This window comes from Callionymus lyra, chromosome 18 (assembly GCF_982586985.1).
Source record: "Callionymus lyra chromosome 18, fCalLyr1.hap1.1, whole genome shotgun sequence".
NCBI lineage: Eukaryota > Metazoa > Chordata > Actinopteri > Syngnathiformes > Callionymidae > Callionymus > Callionymus lyra.
The window spans coordinates 3534292-3553074 of NC_141835.1; the positions used below are offsets into that span (position 1 = coordinate 3534292).

Genomic DNA, 18783 nt, shown 5'->3' on the forward strand with positions numbered 1-18783 from the left:
TTGAAATTCAAAATAAAATATAACATGTAATAACATAATAATAACATAATAATGATATAATAATAACATAATAATAACAAATAATGATATAATAATAACATAATAATAATAATATAATAATAACATAATAACACAATAATAACATTATAATAATATAATAATAATATAATAATAACATAATAATAATATAATAATAACATAATAATAACAAATAATGATATAATAATAACATAATAATAATAACATAATAATAACATAATAATAATATAATAATATCATAATAATAACATAATAATAACATTATAATAATATAATAATAACGTATAATAAACTCAGTGATGGAAGAAGAAGAGATGGATGAGCGGAGGACGAGTCCTTCTATATTTACATCCTGTCAACCTTTCTGTCGCTTCTTGTCTTCACCTCCATTCACGCTCTCTCACTTCAACGAGAACAAACGACTCTTTACATTTGAATCTACTCTTCCTGCTCCGCGTCGTTCTGTCCATCATCAGCTGTGAAGTCTCTCTCTTCTTCACCTCCGTCTGGTCCAATCTATGAAGATGGATTTATTGATCCTCCGTTCACTGACGACTCTTCGCTGGAACTTCATCATCGTTTCCTTGTTTTGAGGAAGAAGAAAATCTCATCGTTTCGATGGAAAAACATTTTTATATTTGACATAAAACAACAAAATTGAATGAACTTTATTGATACAAAAACAGGAAATAAGAGAGAGAAAAAAATGACAAGGTTCTGTTCACTGTTCCAGACTTCTGTCGACATCTCTCCATCCTTCCATTCTTCCATTCATTCTTTCATCCCTCCATCCTTCCATCCTTCCAACCTTCCAACCTTCCATCCTTCCATCCTTTCATCCTTCCATCCTTCCATCCTTCCATCCCTCCATCCCTTTCTCCTTCCATCCATCCATCCTTCCATCCTTCTATCTTCCATCCCTTCATCCTTCCATCCTTCCATCCCTCCATCCTTTCATCACTCTATCCCTCCATCCTTCCATCCTTCCAACCTTCCATCCTTCCATCCTTCCATCCCTCCATCCCTTTCTCCTTCCATCCATCCATCCTTCCATCCTTCTATCTTCCATCCCTTCATTCTTCCATCCTTCCATCCTTCCAACCTTCCATCCTTCCATCCTTCCATCCCTCCATCCTTTCATCACTCCATCCCTACATCCTTCCATCCTTTCATCACTCCATCTTTCCATCCTTCCATCCCTTTCTCCTTCCATCCATCCATCCATCCTTCCATCCTTCTATCTTCCATCCCTTCATCCTTCCATCCTTCCATCCCTCCATCCTTTCATCACTCCATCCCTACATCCTTCCATCCTTTCATCACTACATCTTTCCATCCTTCCATCCCTTTCTCCTTCCATCCATCCATCCTTCCATCCTTCTATCTTCCATCCCTTCATCCTTCTTTCCTTCCAACCCTCCATCCTTTCATCACTCCATACTTCCATCTCTCCATCCTTCAGTTCTTCCATCCATGAGACAGATGCTACAGAAGTCTCTTGACCTCTGACCCCATCTTCCTCCAGCTATCCTTCTGTCACACGTCCATCGATGATGATGTCACCTCCTTGAATGAAGGTGTTCCTGCTGGTCATTGTTGCTCCGTCAAAGTTGCTGATCATGTCTCCGCGGACGACAATTACCAACACGGCCGTGCATTGAACATTTTCGATTTGCAATTTAGGCATCGTGGGTAATCTCTCCAGAGAATCTTTCTCCGGCCGAGCGTGTGAAGAAGGGAATTGGAAACAGAGAGTTAATCAATATCTATAGCTGGAGATGAATTGCTGTTAATCACCGACCAATCAGGGACTCGCTCTCCATCGTTCTGGCTATTTATGGATCGTAGTAGAATCAGAGAAGATGGTCTTGTTGAGCCTCTGGTGGAACCTGAAGACGTGTTTGAACACCTGACGTCTTGAATCACATGTTGAAGTATTTCAACCAAAGACGCAGTAACTTCTCATCATGTTTTACACTTTATTACTTTATAAAGTTGCTCTGAAATCTGGACGAACAAGAGGTTACGAGAGTCCATGATGACGTAATAATGACTTCACTCCTCCTCCAGCTGTAATCACGCTTTGTTTATAAAATGAGTCCCTTGGAGGTGGAGACCATTGATGATGCGCGGTGACAAACCTCCATGCTTGACTAATCACAGCAGAGTGGGTGTGGTTATGATCAACAAGATTTCATCTCCAGAAAAACAGTGTTTTCAGTGGGCGGAGCTTAAGATAATGTCAATATTTCCATGAAAAGAGAGTTTTGTACAAACACACACTCAGGATACAATAGAGTCACACATCACAACAACACACACACACTGATGATACAATAGAGTCACACATCACAACAACAAACACACACTGATGATACAATAGAGTCACACATCACAACAACACACACACACTGATGATACAATAGAGTCACACATCACAACAACACACACACACTGATGATACAATAGAGTCACACATCACAACAACACACACACACTGATGATACAATAGAGTCACACATCACAACAACACACACAATGATGATACAATAAAGTAACACATCACAACAACACACACACTTATACAACAGAGTCACACATCACAACAACACACACACACTGATGATACAATAGAGTCACACATCACAACAACACACACACAATGATGATACAATAGAGTAACACATCACAACAACACACACACTTATACAACAGAGTCACACATCACAACAACACACACACACTTATACAACAGAGTCACACATCACAACAACACACACACTGATGATACAATAGAGTCACACATCACAACAACACACACAAACACTGATGATACAATAGAGTCACACATCACAACAACACACACACACTTATACAACAGAGTCACACATCACAACAACACACACACACTTATACAACAGAGTCACACATCACAACAACACACACACAGATAATATAATAGAGTCAAACATCACAACAACACACACACTGATGACACAATAGAGTCCAACAAAAATAACAACACACACTGATGATACAATAGAGTCACACATCACAACAACACACACTGATGATACAATAGAGTCCCACATCACAACAACACACACTGATGACACAATAGAGTCCAACAAAAATAACAACACACACTGATGATACAATAGAGTCACACATCACAACAACACACACTGATGATACAATAGAGTCCAACAAAAATAACAACACACACTGATGATACAATAGAGTCCCACATCACAACAACACACACTGATGACACAATAGAGTCCAACAAAAATAACAACACACACTGATGATACAATAGAGTCACACATCACAACAACACACACTGATGATACAATAGAGTCACACATCACAACAACACACACTGATGATACAATAGAGTCACACATCACAACAACACACACTGATGATACAATAGAGTCCCACATCACAACAACACACACTGATGATACAATAGAGTCACACATCACAACAACACACACTGATGATACAATAGAGTCCCACATCACAACAACACACACTGATGATACAATAGAGTCCCACATCACAACACACACACACTGATGATACAATAGAGTCACACATCACTACAACACACACACTGATGATACAATAGAGTCACAACAACACACACACACTGATGATACAATAGAGTCCCACATCGCACATACACACTTTAACACATAGACACTTTAATTCAACTAAAACAAAGAGTAGAAATTAGATCTGGTTCAAAGTCACATGTATAACTTTAAAGGATAAAGAACAGTTTATGTCTTTCTGGAGCCCAGAGCTGTTAGTTCGCTGTTATATCTTCGTCTCAGTATCACGAGCTCAGGACTTGAATCGTCACAATAGATCAACTCCACACATGAATGTACTTTTTCAATGAATCAACACAAGACGTAGTGATGGAAGAAGAAGAGGAAAAGAGTGTCAACAACACAAGACAAACGAGAAGAACGATATGAAAAGCATGAAAGAAAAAAACAATCACGGAGCTTCTCGGAGCGCGACGCCTTCAGGGCCTCAGGCTGGTGTTTTAAATCAGACCCTGGTTTGGTTACAAATGTATCCTCGTGTTTCAAAGCTTCACGAACACACGACGCTTCCTTCTATATGTCGCTTCATCTCGCTGGGCGGGGGGGCGTGAGAAACAAGCAGAGGTCGACGGGAAATATATTTATATGGTGAATAATCCACTGGTGCTGAAGGAAGTTTCTCAGCCGAAGTAAACGTCGGAAAATAAAAGCAATATTTGCAGCAAAGACCCATTAGTTCGGTGACGGCGACTCACATCTGCATCGTTAGTCACGTGAGGTTAAAGGTCGACTTAGACGTTGGTGCGGAGAACGAGAATAATGGTGGTCGAGGAGAGACGGCGTCGGTCCAAACATTTGTTCTGCCTCCTCGTGCACGAGCGAGTCCGAGTCCGAACTCTTGGAAAACAAAAACAGCTTTTGTTTCGCTGACTCGACAGATTTCTGTAAGAAACACATTATTAAAGAACAAACTGGGATTGAACGGGTCCACGAGGGTCAGAACCGTCCAGTTGTGTTTATCTCAGATTAATGATGTTGTTCTTTGGAATAAACTCTTACAGCAGAAAATTAAACACAATGTTTTCGTGTCGATGCAAAAACACCCAAAAGCTTAAATATGTTTCATAAGATAAACAGCAAGAACTGATGAAATGGAAAACTTTGAATTTGTTCATCCGTCATTCCTCGTAGTCCCAGTGGTCCAGGGTCGTTGGAGGCTTCAGTCGATTCAAACTGTACAGATACCGATGGTTCCAGAGGCCAAAATCAATGTGATACAGGTTGAGAATAAGTGAATCATTACTGTAACGATGTATCGTTGTTCTCTGTCGTAGTGAATCATCGATATTTTACTGCAACACACATCACGTGTCAGTACCTAGACTCTCCTGCCCTGTTTGTGGGGGCGCTAGTCCCGGAACTGATTGTAAATTAGGCTCAATGGACGGTGAAGAAGAAGAGTGAACGACAGAAGAAGAAATACAAGAGAAGATCACTTTGGCTTCGACGAGATGTTGGAGAACGAATCCATCCATCCATCCATCCATCCATCCATCCATCCATCCATCCATCCATCCATCCATCCATCCATCCATCCATCCTTTCATCCCTCCATCCTTTCATCCCTCCATCCATCCTTCCATCCATCCATTCCTCCATTCATCCATCCCATCATCCTTTCATCACTCCATCCATTCATCCCTTCATCCCTCCATCCATCCATCCATCCATCATCTATCCATAATCCATCCATCATCCATCCATCATCCATCCATCCATCCATCCATCCATCCATCCATCCATCCATCCATCCATCCATCCATCCATCCATCCATCCATCCATCCATCCATCCATCCATCCATCCATCCATCCATCCATCCATCCATCCATCCATCCATTCCTCCATCAATCCATTCCATTATCCATCCATCCCTCCATCCATCCTTCCTTCCATCCATCCATTCCTCCATCCATCCATCCATCACCCTTTCATCACTCCATCCATCCATCCCCCACCCTTTTAGCCCTCCATCCATCCACCCCCCCCACCCTTTTAGCCCTCCATCCATCCATCCATCCCTCCATCTATCTATCCATCCATCCATCCATCCTTCCATTCCACCATCCTTTCATCCCTACATCCATCCATCCATCCCCCCACCCTTTTATCCCTCCATCCATCCATCCATCCCTCCATCTATCTATCCATCCATCCATCCATCCATCCATCCATCCTTCCATTCCACCATCCTTTCATCCCTCCATCCTTCCTTCCCTCCACCCTTTTATAAGGTAAGGTAAGGTAAGGTAAAACTTTATTGATCCCTCAGGAGGTCTCCTTTGGGAAATTGTTTTTTACCAATAGCCAGCAATTTTTCATAAACAATAAAAAATAATACATAAAAAATTAAATAAGAAGAACATAAAGAGGAAGAACAAGATGACACAATCTAAGTCTAAAGACAAAGACAAAGCCATATTGTCTCCATATTGTTAAATACGTTGTCATACTAGGAACATCTTCATAGGAAGCAGCAACTGTAAAACGTTAATAACTACTTTTTTTAGTGCCCTGTGTGAGGCTCGGAGGTATCCCTCCATCCATCCATCCATCCCTCCATCTATCTATCCATCCATCCATCCATCCATCCTTCCATTCCACCATCCTTTCATCCCTCCATCCATCCATCCCCCCACCCTTTTATCCCTCCATCCATCCATCCATCCCTCCATCTATCTATCCATCCATCCATCCATCCATCCTTCCATTCCACCATCCTTTCATCCCTCCATCCTTCCTTCCCTCCACCCTTTTATCACTCCATCCCTCCATCCCTTTATCCTTCCATCCATCCATTCCTCCATTCCTCCATCCATCCATCCATCCTTTCATCCCTCCATCCACCCATCCATCCTTTCATCCCTCCATCCATCCATCCAACCCTGAATGGATCTTCTTGTGTTCGTCATTGTGTTTCCATCCATGACAAGGACTGAGCGACCGTGAGACACTCGCGGTAGAACAAGTTCATCTCTTCTGTTCACGAGATGGTCTTCATTCCATCGCCTCATGCATCGACGCGATCCTCCTTCAGGAAAGCGAACCTTCTGCGCGTCCGTGGGTGGACGGCGGTCGTGCAGATGCTGCACATGTGTGTTCTGCTCGACACGCCCACGCCGACTCATCACACGTGACCTCTTGACCTCCTGCGCAATGTTGCGAAGCGTCGTCTCCGCGAACAGGAGGAAGAACTCTGTGACTATAATGATAAACACATCCTGGAGATCCATATTTTATAGTCTCTCCATCACAAACTTCTCATCCATAATTCAACGCTGGAGTTTGTTGACCAGACAAAGTGTAGATTGATTTACAAAATGTGTGTTTGTGTTCAATCTGAAATGGTTGTTGTTGGTAAAAAAGATTCATTTTATTTTTGTCATTTTATTTTCAAACCAAACATCTAGAGTTTAATGTGAATCGATGATCCGTCTCCGGTGTGTCTTCCCAGCCAGCCGGGGTCAGAAGGTGTGAGTGTAGCGTCGCCCAAATCAACAAATAGATTGTGAAGCGTCAGGGTCGACTGAGTAGAAGATGGATTTACACTGGATTTACTGGAAGTACAAAGAATCATTTTGGTCGTAGAATCGATGAGTTGATGTTCAGTACCTGAGCTTCACCAAACAAAGAAATGTGACACTTTATAGTCAATTGTTCCGATTGTATTTTGATTTAAAAACACTAAATAAGAGAAGATAAAAACATTGGAAATTACAACTGGCAAAAGTGGCGAGAAAAAGAATCCTTTGAACAGGCAGAAACCTCAAGCAGAACCAGACTCTTCCTGCTGTGACCAGCTTGGAAGGAACCCAGTTCATTTCATGTGTGTAAAGCTTTACAAATAAAAACTTTTTTTTTCTTTTTTTCAAGATTAAAAAACTCCTGAGGTAGGATGTCCTGGAATGTAATGTCAGCTTGAGGAAGTTTTTAGATTGATTTACAAATAAATATTTTCTTTCTGATTATTGTGTGTTTGCGTTGAATATACGTGAAGATCGAAAGATCGGAATGAAAAGTTTGTGCTATAAATTTTGTACTTAAAAGTTCGTACAGAAAAGTTGGTACTGAAAGGTTCATACTGAAAATGTTATACTAAAAATTTCATAATGAAAGGTTCTTATTGAAAAGTTCGTACTGAAAAGTCGTACTGAAAAGTTTGTACTGAAAAGTTTGTACTGAAAAGTTCGTACTGAAAAGTTCTTACTGAAAATTTCATACTAAAAATTTCATAATGAAAGGTTCTTATTGAAAAGTTCGTACTGAAAAGTCGTACTGAAAAGTTCGTACTGAAAAGGTCGTACTGAAAAGGTTGTACTGAAAAGTCGTACTGAAAAGGTCGTACTGAAAAGGTTGTACTGAAAAGGTTGTACTGAAAAGTTCGTACTGAAAAGTTCGTACTGAAAAGTTCTTACTGAAAATTTCATACTAAAAATTTCATAATGAAAGGTTCTTATTGAAAAGTTCGTACTGAAAAGTCGTACTGAAAAGTTCGTACTGAAAAGGTCGTACTGAAAAGTCGTACTGAAAAGTTCGTACTGAAAAGGTCGTACTGAAAAGGTTGTACTGAAAAGGTTGTACTGAAAAGGTTGTACTGAAAAGGTTGTACTGAAAAGTTCGTACTGAAAAGTCGTACTGAAAAGTTCGTACTGAAAAGGTCGTACTGAAAAGGTTGTACTGAAAAGGTTGTACTGAAAAGTTCGTACTGAAAAGTTCGTACTGAAAAGTTCTTACTGAAAATTTCATACTAAAAATTTCATAATGAAAGGTTCTTATTGAAAAGTTCGTACTGAAAAGTCGTACTGAAAAGTTCGTACTGAAAAGGTCGTACTGAAAAGTCGTACTGAAAAGTTCGTACTGAAAAGGTCGTACTGAAAAGTCGTACTGAAAAGTCGTACTGAAAAGTTCGTACTGAAAAGGTCGTACTGAAAAGTTCGTACTGAAAAGGTCGTACTGAAAAGTTCGTACTGAAAAGGTCGTACTGAAAAGTTCGTACTGAAAAGTTCGTACTGAAAAGTTCATACTGAAAATTTCATACTAAAAATGTCATAATGAAAGGTTCTTACTGAAAAGTTATTACTAAAAAGTTAGAACAATAAGGTTTGCACTAAAGATTTCGTATTGAAAAGTTTGAACCAGAAGGTTCGCACAAAAAATTTGTACTGAAATCTACTAAACGTTTTCTCGCTCATTTTAGATTTATTAGCATTTTCATGATCCAGTGTTTTAAGATATTGTTTTAACATAAACTAAACATGCTAATGAACATTGAATTAGAAGAAGAATCCAGATGGAAAAAACCTTTAATAGTAATAAAAAGTAAGCATTTGTACAGAGCTTTAAAAGATAAGCTTGTGTATGAATAGATACTAATATGATAAAAACTCAACTGAGAAGGACGACTGTTCAGGCGGAGAAGGAAAAATAATCTGTCATCGTTTGAGCTTCTCCGGGATAATCCGACCACTGATTACAAACGCAATCTGAAGCCTGGAGATTCACCGAGGAGTCGTGCGTGAAAACTGAAGCTCCACCAGCTCCAGACCCGTCGGTCAACACGCTTGTACCATGAATTAATGATAATCGAACACAGTGGCTGACGGCAACATTGCATCAGATTGAGAGAGAAAAGATGTTTGATCAGCGTTCAAACAATGTTCTTTGTTTTCTCTTTCATGATTCATGCATTTACTGTTTGAACATGTTCATGTTTTCTTACTTCCTGCTTGTTTTTATGTGAGCATCGCTGTAAACATCTTAAAATCTAATTGAAATTAAATAAGAAAAGATTCTGTTAGTAAGTAAGTAAGTAAGTAATATTTATTTATATTGCGCTTTTCGAGACCAGGGTCACAAAGCGCTTAGACAAACAAAACAATACTCAAAAAAAAAAAAATTCTTTAAAGATCAAGATAATACTGAGAACAACATAGGAGTTCGAGAAATTCAAGGAAAAGCCTGAACAAATAGAAACGTCTTAAGATGTTTCTTAAAGGAGTCAGTAGATCATCAAACACAGATGTTTCTTGAAGGAGTCAGTAGATCATCAAACACAGATGTTTCTTGAAGGAGTCAGTAGATCATCAAACACAGATGTTTCTTGAAGGAGTCAGTAGATCATCAAACACAGATGTTTCTTGAAGGAGTCAGTAGATCATCAAACACAGATGTTTCTTGAAGGAGTCAGTAGATCATCAAACACAGATGTTTCTTGCAGGAGTCAGTAGATCATCAAACACAGATGTTTCTTGAAGGAGTCAGTAGATCATCAAACACAGAGATGTTTCTTGAAGGAGTCAGTAGATCATCAAACACAGATGTTTCTTGAAGGAGTCAGTAGATCATCAAACACAGATGTTTCTTGAAGGAGTCAGTAGATCATCAAACACAGATGTTTCTTGAATGAGTCAATAGATCATCAAGAACAAAGAGAGAGAAGATCGTTCCAAAGCTTAGGAGCAACAGCCTGAAAAGATTTCTCTCCTCTGGTCCTGAGTCATGTGCGTGGAACCATAAGTAGATTCTGATCCACAGACCTCAGAGCCCGAGCTGGGGTGTAAGGCTGGATCAGATCAGTGATGGAAGGTCTGACCATGAATAGATCTGAAAGTAAGAAGCAGAATTTTAAAATGATCCTGAAAGAAACTGGAAGCCAGTGAAGAGTTTTAAGGATCGGAGAAATGTGAGTTCTTCTACTAGAGCGGCTCAGAATTCTGGCTGCAGAGTTACCATTACCATTACCATTGTTAGCAAAGGTATCGTCACTTTATCTGTATTTAATTTGGTTTCTTTACTGAACATTTTACTTCATACATAATTTACATATATTTTTTAATTGATTTATTACTCATTTTAAATAAATACTGTCATTGAATTATGTATGCGTCCTATGAGTATTGTTTTAATCATCATTATCATGTTTATCATGAACATTTTGTAGGTCATTAACACATTATGTGTGTCATGTGATCATTACTGGGTTGTTGTATATACTTGTAACAAAAATATCAGTATATTTTGTCTCTTAAGTATATTAATACCTTCCTGGACCGACCTTGGAATTTTAGCATCAACTATATGTTTTTGACTTGTTAGGTTTATATTTCCGTCGCTATAGTTTCCCACATGTTGTTGTTCTTAACTCTGCTGACCAGTTGTCTTGGACTCGGTGCAGCGAACGTGGATCTGGGTCACGTGGGTGGTTCAGTACATGAAGTCATACTAGTCTGTTGCAGCACGTGAGCTGCGTGGGTTCCTGGTGTAGGTGGTTTGTTTGTGTGTATGTAGGTGAGAGTAACAGTCAATTATAACAACTTCTCCTTTTTGTTTATCTCTTTCGCAGGAGAAGATTGAAAGATGACGCCCCGACCAAACCCGGACGCACCCGAAGAAGAGCCGCACGGCATCTGGATCCTGAGCTGGAATTCAGCCTGAGTCGCTGCTCTTGCAATTTCCTGACGACAATAGTTGGTGATGCGATGCTGGAAGGAAGATAGGAGTTCTTCTCCCGAGCCCACGGTGAATAATGACATTATGTCTATTCCTACGCCAGCCTGACGGTCACCGGAGGAGCGCGGCCGACCGGCGTCCGACTCGAATTGAAAGACTTCAATGCCATCTTCGGAAACGTTGTCGGTGAAACGTGAAGCCGTGGAATCTCTGGTCGTCATCTCGCTCCGGGCCCCGGTTGGCGTTATTGGAAAGGAGGAGCCCATTAAAGCATTTGAAAGAGAGGGAGGTTGGGACTGGAGGTGATGTTGCCAGCTGGAGATGAGATAAGAGCATCGGTGGGAGAGAAACCAAGAGTCTCGCAGGAGCTGAATACAAATGAGCGTTCTCGTGTCTCGCTGTAACACCGGCGAGGAGGATCGATACTGAAGAATTGGGAAGGACAAGTTCGGTCTAATTAGAAGCAGCATTTATCTGGGATGATGGAACAGCTGGTGTGAATGATAATTCCGGCGTCATGCAGACGAGAGAGGCTGGAAGCCGGCGGCTCTCCAGGCTTCCTTGCAGCCATGCGTGAACTGAAGACACCTGCTTTAAGGTCAGCCCTGGCACTTAACTGACAAGTTTGCCGGTCAGAGGAGCGGAAGCAAAGATGGAACTTGACAACAGCTCCCTGGACTACTTCGCCGGCAACTTCACGGAGATCCCGAACTCCACGGCGGAGCCGCCCTGGAGCGAGGAGACCGTCCTGGTCTTCAAGATCAGCCTCTCTCTGCTGCTGATCCTCATCACGCTGGCCACCACGCTCTCCAACGGCTTCGTCATCGCCACCATCTACATGACCAGGAAGCTGCACACCCCCGCCAACTTCCTGATCGGCTCGCTGGCCGTCACCGACCTGCTGGTGTCCATCATGGTCATGCCCGTGTGCATCCTGTACACGGTCAGCAAGACCTGGTCGCTGGGGCAGATCCTGTGCGACATCTGGTTGTCGTCCGACATCACCTTCTGCACGGCGTCCATCCTGCATCTGTGCGTGATCGCCCTGGACCGCTACTGGGCGATCACGGACGCCCTGGAGTACACGAAGCGCCGCACCATGCGGCGGGCGGCGCTCATGGTGGCTGTCGTGTGGGTGATCTCCATCTGCATCTCCATCCCGCCGCTCTTCTGGCGACAGGCGAAGGCCCACGAGGAGCTGACGGAGTGCTTGGTGAACACGGATCAGCTCTCGTACACGCTCTACTCCACCTTCGGCGCCTTCTACGTTCCCACCATCCTCCTCATCATCCTCTACGGGCGGATCTACGTCGCCGCCCGCTCCCGCATCATGAAGCTGCCGTCGTCCTCCGGGAAGCGCTTCACCACCGCCCAGCTCATCCAGACGTCGGCCGCCTCCTCCCTCTGTTCCCTCAACTCGTCCTCCAACCAGGACGGGCACTTCCACTCGGCGGCCGAGGGTCCCGGAGGAGGGTCTCCTCTGTTCATGAACAGCGTCAAGGTGAAGCTGGCGGACAGCGTGCTGGAGAGGAAACGCCTGTGCGCCGCCCGCGAGAGGAAGGCCACCAAGACTCTGGGCATCATCCTCGGCGCGTTCATCGTGTGTTGGCTTCCGTTCTTCGTGGGCACGCTGGTGATGGTCATTTGTAAAGACTGCTGGTTCGACCCTGTGCTGTTCGATATATTCACCTGGCTAGGATACCTGAACTCCCTCATCAATCCCATCATTTACACGGCGTTCAACGACGACTTCAAGCAGGCTTTCCAAAAACTGGTCAAGTGTCGACGGTTCACCTGAGAGACTCGTTCCAGGGTTTACGACCTCAACCAGGAGATGAAACGGTGTGTTTTCACTTCACACTCTCAGCCCCGACTGGACTGGACTCGCCTGGACTCCACCGGCCCTTCTAGCGACTGGTGGTGGGCGGGGCCACCTCGACAAAGCAAGGGTGTACTGACCAGACACAAAAGAAGCCTCTTCATGGAACAACAGTCGGACCAACATACTGTAATAATCCTTCTCGCAGCGAGAAGTTCCTGTTGTTGGGAGTCGCCAAGACGAAGTCACTCCAGGGCCGGGTCTAGACAGGCATGTATGAGGGGGCAGCCACACATCTTGAGGGGGCATTGTGCTGTTACTTACTTACTTACATGTAAGTTTGAGGGGGCACAACATTTATTTGAGGGGGCCAGGCCCCCTCTTGCCCCTGCCTAGACCCGGCCCTGAGTCACTCTCTGACCAATCAGTGGCCTGCAGTCGGTCCACGCCACCTTTTTAGTGCCGGCTCGGCTCGCTTTGGAACCAGAGCTGAGCAGGTACCAAAAAATATTCGCGCTCCGATGAGCCGTGTTAGTGGAAACTACGACAAAAAACCAGGGAGAGTCCAGTCCAGTACTAGGAGCTGCGGCGTGACGGTGGATCAGGGCCAATAGTGATTGTATCGTGAGCGTGACTAGAACATCTTCCATCGACGCTTCTTCCCATCGCTCATGACCCTCCTCTGTATATCCCTGGAAAAGACTTGCATGCTGAAGATCATTTCTCCCCAGAATCACAGACGCGCCACAAGAAGACCACGACGGAGGTCTGGTGTCTGGATTCAGAACAAAGACTCACCGGAGAAGCAAACTCAGAGGGACTGGATGTGATCCAGTGGAATTGAAAAGCCATGAAATGTGTTTTGTCTCCGTGTTTGTTTCCTGCTGCTCTATATGTTCCTGTGGTTCAGTAAAGCCCTTGGAAAGCAAACGCAGCTAATTTGTCTCTGTGTATGCAATTACAAGTGTGTGTGTTTGTGTGGACCTGTGAGTGTATTAACGGCAGGAAGGTTGTCAAGGGTTCAGCATTTATAGCAGCCCCCCCCCCCCCTCCAGAGGGGCTTACCCTGTCATTATAGAGTGAAATGGAAACACAGTATCAACTCCATCCATGAACATCCTACTGTGAAAATAAATGCTAATAAACAGTGAAGGACCCGCTGAGAGAAGCAAGTACGAGTTTAACACATACTTTGAAGGACACAAATGTGAGATGTTGGGCTGAAGGATTCTGGTCCCTCGTAGCAGTTTGACTTCCAAGTCGAGGGTCAAACTAGAAATATATTTACCAACAGGAAGTTTCTATTCTTGTCTTTAATCCTATCAAACACATTCATTTTCTTCAAGAACAGTTTTATCGTATTGGAAGTTTCAGTTTAAACTTCCATGATCACTGTTCCTTATCTTTACCTTAAACGTGTTTTAGACCATGAGTTTTATAATTAACACGGGAAAAAAAATCAACTGTTGCAAAGCATTATGGGACAACAGATTGAGCAGTGAGATGCTGTTTATTTGCAGAAGGAAATCCTTGAACTAATCTCTCGCCAGACGCTCACAAATGTGTAAATACATGTTTTCTGGCACTTTTTTTTGGTTTGAAATGGACCCAAAACTTTTCCAGTGCATAAAAGCAGTTTTATGACTTTGCGAACAAAACTATAGGTATTTTTATAACTATTATTACTTATTATCTAGGAAAAGACAAATGAACATTATGGAGGAAATGTGACCTGATATATTTATTACACCATAACACACATTTACTTTAAAGCTTCTTAAATGATCGTTTATAAAACTGAGATAATGATTCTTATCGAATATATAGACAATATAAAGTGTAATGAGTTGCTACACTAAACTAGCTAAGCCTTCAGTTGACATTTTATTTACTGAATATTATATTTACTGTATAGATACGAAGTAATTGATAGAAACTGATGGTGTCACTCGGTTAAGATGGTATTTCAATATATATTTTTCATGACGTTGGTTAAAATGACAAATACATCGACTCAAATATCTACATTATTGTGTAATTCATTTCACTTCCTTAAACAAATTATTTCAGGGTCTCACCAACATATTGTGTTTCAAAAACCCATCTGGAGAGAATGAACGTTATTCCGAGTGAAGCTTTAACAACCAAACTCTTCACGTGTCCAAGATCTGCGGAAGAAAACCTGTTTCCTCGTCCGACGCGTCCGTCCGCACACGGATGCAGATAAAATCTTCTTTCAGTTTACGTCGACTGGATTCTATCGACCGTGTAAGAAAACTGCTGCTGGTGCTGAAGTCAGCGAGACGAGCTCAGAGACGATCGTGAGAAGTTTCCACGAGTCACGATCCTGACCCTTCAGCGGATCCAAGAGGATCTGATGGAGCGCCTGTTGCTGAAGGTGTGCAGCTGCTCCGCCATAAGATGTTCGGAAATGGTATTAAAAATAAAAGTGTTGGAGGAAACACTCGAGGAACAAAACGTTCTTGTGTTAAAATAAGATGTAAACCTTTTTCTAAAGGTCTTCAGTCCAGATAAAGGTGGGATTCTATTCATCCTGCGCCGACAAGGGTTTGACGTCAGGTAAGATGAGAAGGTGGAACCTTTCGAGAAGGTCAGCAGCGCCGCTGATGTGATCTTAACAACCTTCAGTCCGTTCATGATGACGTCTGATGGGTGGATGAGCTCGGATGTAGGAATCCAATCATCTTCAATAAAACAGAATTTATTATATCGTTTTTATAATATCTATAGTTTGAAAATGTTCTTAATTATTGTTTGGATGTGTTTTATGTTTTCAAAATATATATTTTATGAGTCTAACATTTTAATTACATTTTCAAAGTTGCCTTTAATTTATATGTGGATTTAATTTCCTTCATTTTAAGGTTGTTTTCTCTAATATTTGTCTTTTTTTTCACTTGTTTTTTTCTCCTTTTAAGAGCTACTGAATATTAAAATTAAAAAACATTTTTAGGGCGGCAGACTATCCCAGCTGCTCAGGGTATGAGGCAGGGGACACCCTGGAAAGGTTGCAAGGATAGAGTACACACAAACACACATACACTCACACACACACACACACACACACACACACACACACACACACACACACTGACACACCAACGGATAATTTAGAGTTCTCAATAAACCTCTGACTGTGGGAGGAAACCGAAGTACCTGGAGTATATTGTTAAATATTATTTGAACTCAACATATATATATATATATATATATATATAAATAAGTATTTAAATGTTGTTATTGACACAATATTGATGTTTTTGCTTGTAGTTTTTCTCCCAGATGTTTGTAGTATTTGTCCCAGATGTTTGTAGTATTTGTCCCAGATGTTTGTAGTATTTGTCCCAGATGTTTGTAGTTTTTCTCCCAGATGTTTGTAGTTTTTCTCCCAGATGTTTGCAGTTTTTCTCCCAGATGTTTGTAGTTTTTCTCCCAGATGTTTGCAGTTTTTCTCCCAGATGTTTGCAGTTTTTCTCCCAGATGTTTGTAGTTTTTCTCCCAGATGTTTGCAGTTTTTCTCCCAGATGTTTGCAGTTTTTCTCCCAGATGTTGGCAGTTTTTCTCCCCGGTGTTTGTAGTTTTTCTCCCAGATGTTTGTAGTTTTTCTCCCAGATGTTTGTAGTTTTTCTCCCAGATGTTTGTAGTTTTTCTCCCAGATGTTTGCAGTTTTTCTCCCAGATGTTTGCAGTTTTTCTCCCAGAAGTTTGTAGTTTTTCTCCCAGATGTTTGCAGTTTTTCTCCCAGATGTTTGCAGTTTTTCTCCCAGATGTTTGCAGTTTTTCTCCCAGATGTTTGCAGTTTTTCTCCCAGATATTTGTAGTTTTTCTCCCAGATGTTTGTAGTTTTTCTCCCAGATGTTTGCAGTTTTTCTCCCAGATGTTTGCAGTTTTTCTCCCAGATGTTTGCAGTTTTTCTCCCAGATGTTTGCAGTTTTTCTCCCAGATGTTTGCAGTTTTTCTCCCAGATGTTTGTAGTTTTTCTCCCAGATTTTTGCAGTTTTTCTCCCAGATGTTTGTAGTTTTTCTCCCAGATGTTTGCAGTTTTTCTCCCAGATGTTTGCAGTTTTTCTCCCAGATGTTTGCAGTTTTTCTCCCAGATGTTTGCAGTTTTTCTCCCAGATGTTTGTAGTTTTTCTCCCAGATTTTTGCAGTTTTTCTCCCAGATGTTTGTCGTTTTTCTCTCAGATGTTTGTAGTTTTTCTCCCAGATGTTTGCAGTTTTTCTCCCAGATGTTTGTAGTTTTTCTCCCAGATGTTTGTAGTTTTTCTCCCAGATGTTTGTAGTTTTTCTCCCAGATGTTTGCAGTTTTTCTCCCAGATGTTTGCAGTTTTTCTCCCAGATGTTTGTAGTTTTTCTCCCAGATGTTTGTAGTTTTTCTCCCAGATGTTTGTAGTTTTTCTCCCAGATGTTTGCAGTTTTTCTCCCAGATGTTTGTAGTTTTTCTCCCAGATGTTTGCAGTTTTTCTCCCAGATGTTTGCAGTTTTTCTCCCAGATGTTTGTAGTTTTTCTCCCAGATGTTTGCAGATTTTCTCCCAGATGTTTGTAGTTTTTCTCCCAGATGTTTGTAGTTTTTCTCCCAGATGTTTGCAGTTTTTCTCCCAGATGTTTGTAGTTTTTCTCCCAGATGTTTGCAGTTTTTCTCCTAGATGTTTGCAGTTTTTCTCCCAGATGTTTGCAGTATTTGTCCCAGATGTTTGCAGTTTTTCTCCCAGATGTTTGTAGTTTTTCTCCCAGATGTTTGTAGTATTTGTCCCAGCTGTTTGTAGTTTTTCTCCCAGATGTTTGCAGTATTTGTCCCAGATGTTTGTAGTTTTTCTCCCAGATGTTTGTAGTATTTGTCCCAGATGTTTGTAGTTTTTCTCCCAGATGTTTGTAGTATTTGTCCCAGATGTTTGTAGTTTTTCTCCCAGATGTTTGTAGTTTTTCTCCCAGATGTTTGCAGTTTTTCTCCCAGATGTTTGTAGTTTTTCTCCCAGATGTTTGCAGTTTTTCTCCCAGATGTTTGCAGTTTTTCTCCCAGATGTTTGCAGTATTTGTCCCAGATGTTTGCAGTATTTGTCCCAGATGTTTGCAGTATTTGTCCCAGATGTTTGCAGTTTTTCTCCCAGATGTTTGCAGTTTTTCTCCCAGATGTTTGCAGTTTTTCTCCCAGATGTTTGCAGTTTTTCTCCCAGATGTTTGTAGTTTTTCTCCCAGATGTCTGTCCTCTGAGAAAACATGATTCATTCAGTATTCCTGGCCTCAGACGGCAGTGACATCACAGCGGCGGCTCCAGTAAACGACAGCTGTCACGATGCATGTTTCAGCAGCTCTTCTCTCGCCGTCGCTTCCTCTCGGCCTCCTCAGCGTCGGTGTCACGGCTGGTTAATGCAAGTGTTCGATGGAAGCGACGCTCGGATGTGAAGCAGAAGCATCAGCTGAGAGTCGCTTATGTAAGGAAGAATCACGGAAGGTTATTATTTAAATAATGAACAGAGCTTGAACCTTTACTGTTGCATTAACAAGCGCATACACAACACGACAACTTTCTGTCCGCCTACACATGACTCTCATGCAACCCAGATGTATATTCAACGTGAAGCGGATCACATAAGCAGGAATAATGGAAATCAATTATTGAAGAGCTGCCATGAATATTATTATTCTGCTGCTGCTGCAGGTCCGATCTCTGCTCAGACCCTGATAACTTGTATGATACTAATGTCTGAGATCTACTCGCTGGTCTGAATCTATGATAACTTACTCTCTGAGATCTACTCGCTGGTCTGAATCTATGATAACTTAGTGTCTGAGATCTACTCGCTGGTCTGAATCCATGATAACTTACTCTCTGAGA

General features: G+C 41.8%; 1 protein-coding gene across 1 annotated transcript in view; it reads left to right on the top strand.

Annotated features, from left to right (window-relative positions):
- The window catches only part of htr1d (5-hydroxytryptamine (serotonin) receptor 1D, G protein-coupled), a 30197-nt gene extending 16341 nt beyond the window's left edge, over positions 1 to 13856 (top strand). The window contains exon 2 of the mRNA XM_087780244.1: positions 11001 to 13856. Coding sequence (XP_087636370.1) covers positions 11760 to 12905 — 1146 coding nt within the window. The 5' untranslated portion in view covers positions 11001 to 11759 and the 3' untranslated portion in view covers positions 12906 to 13856. The remainder of the gene's footprint in view (positions 1 to 11000) is intronic.
- The last annotated feature ends 4927 nt before the right edge of the window (positions 13857 to 18783 follow it).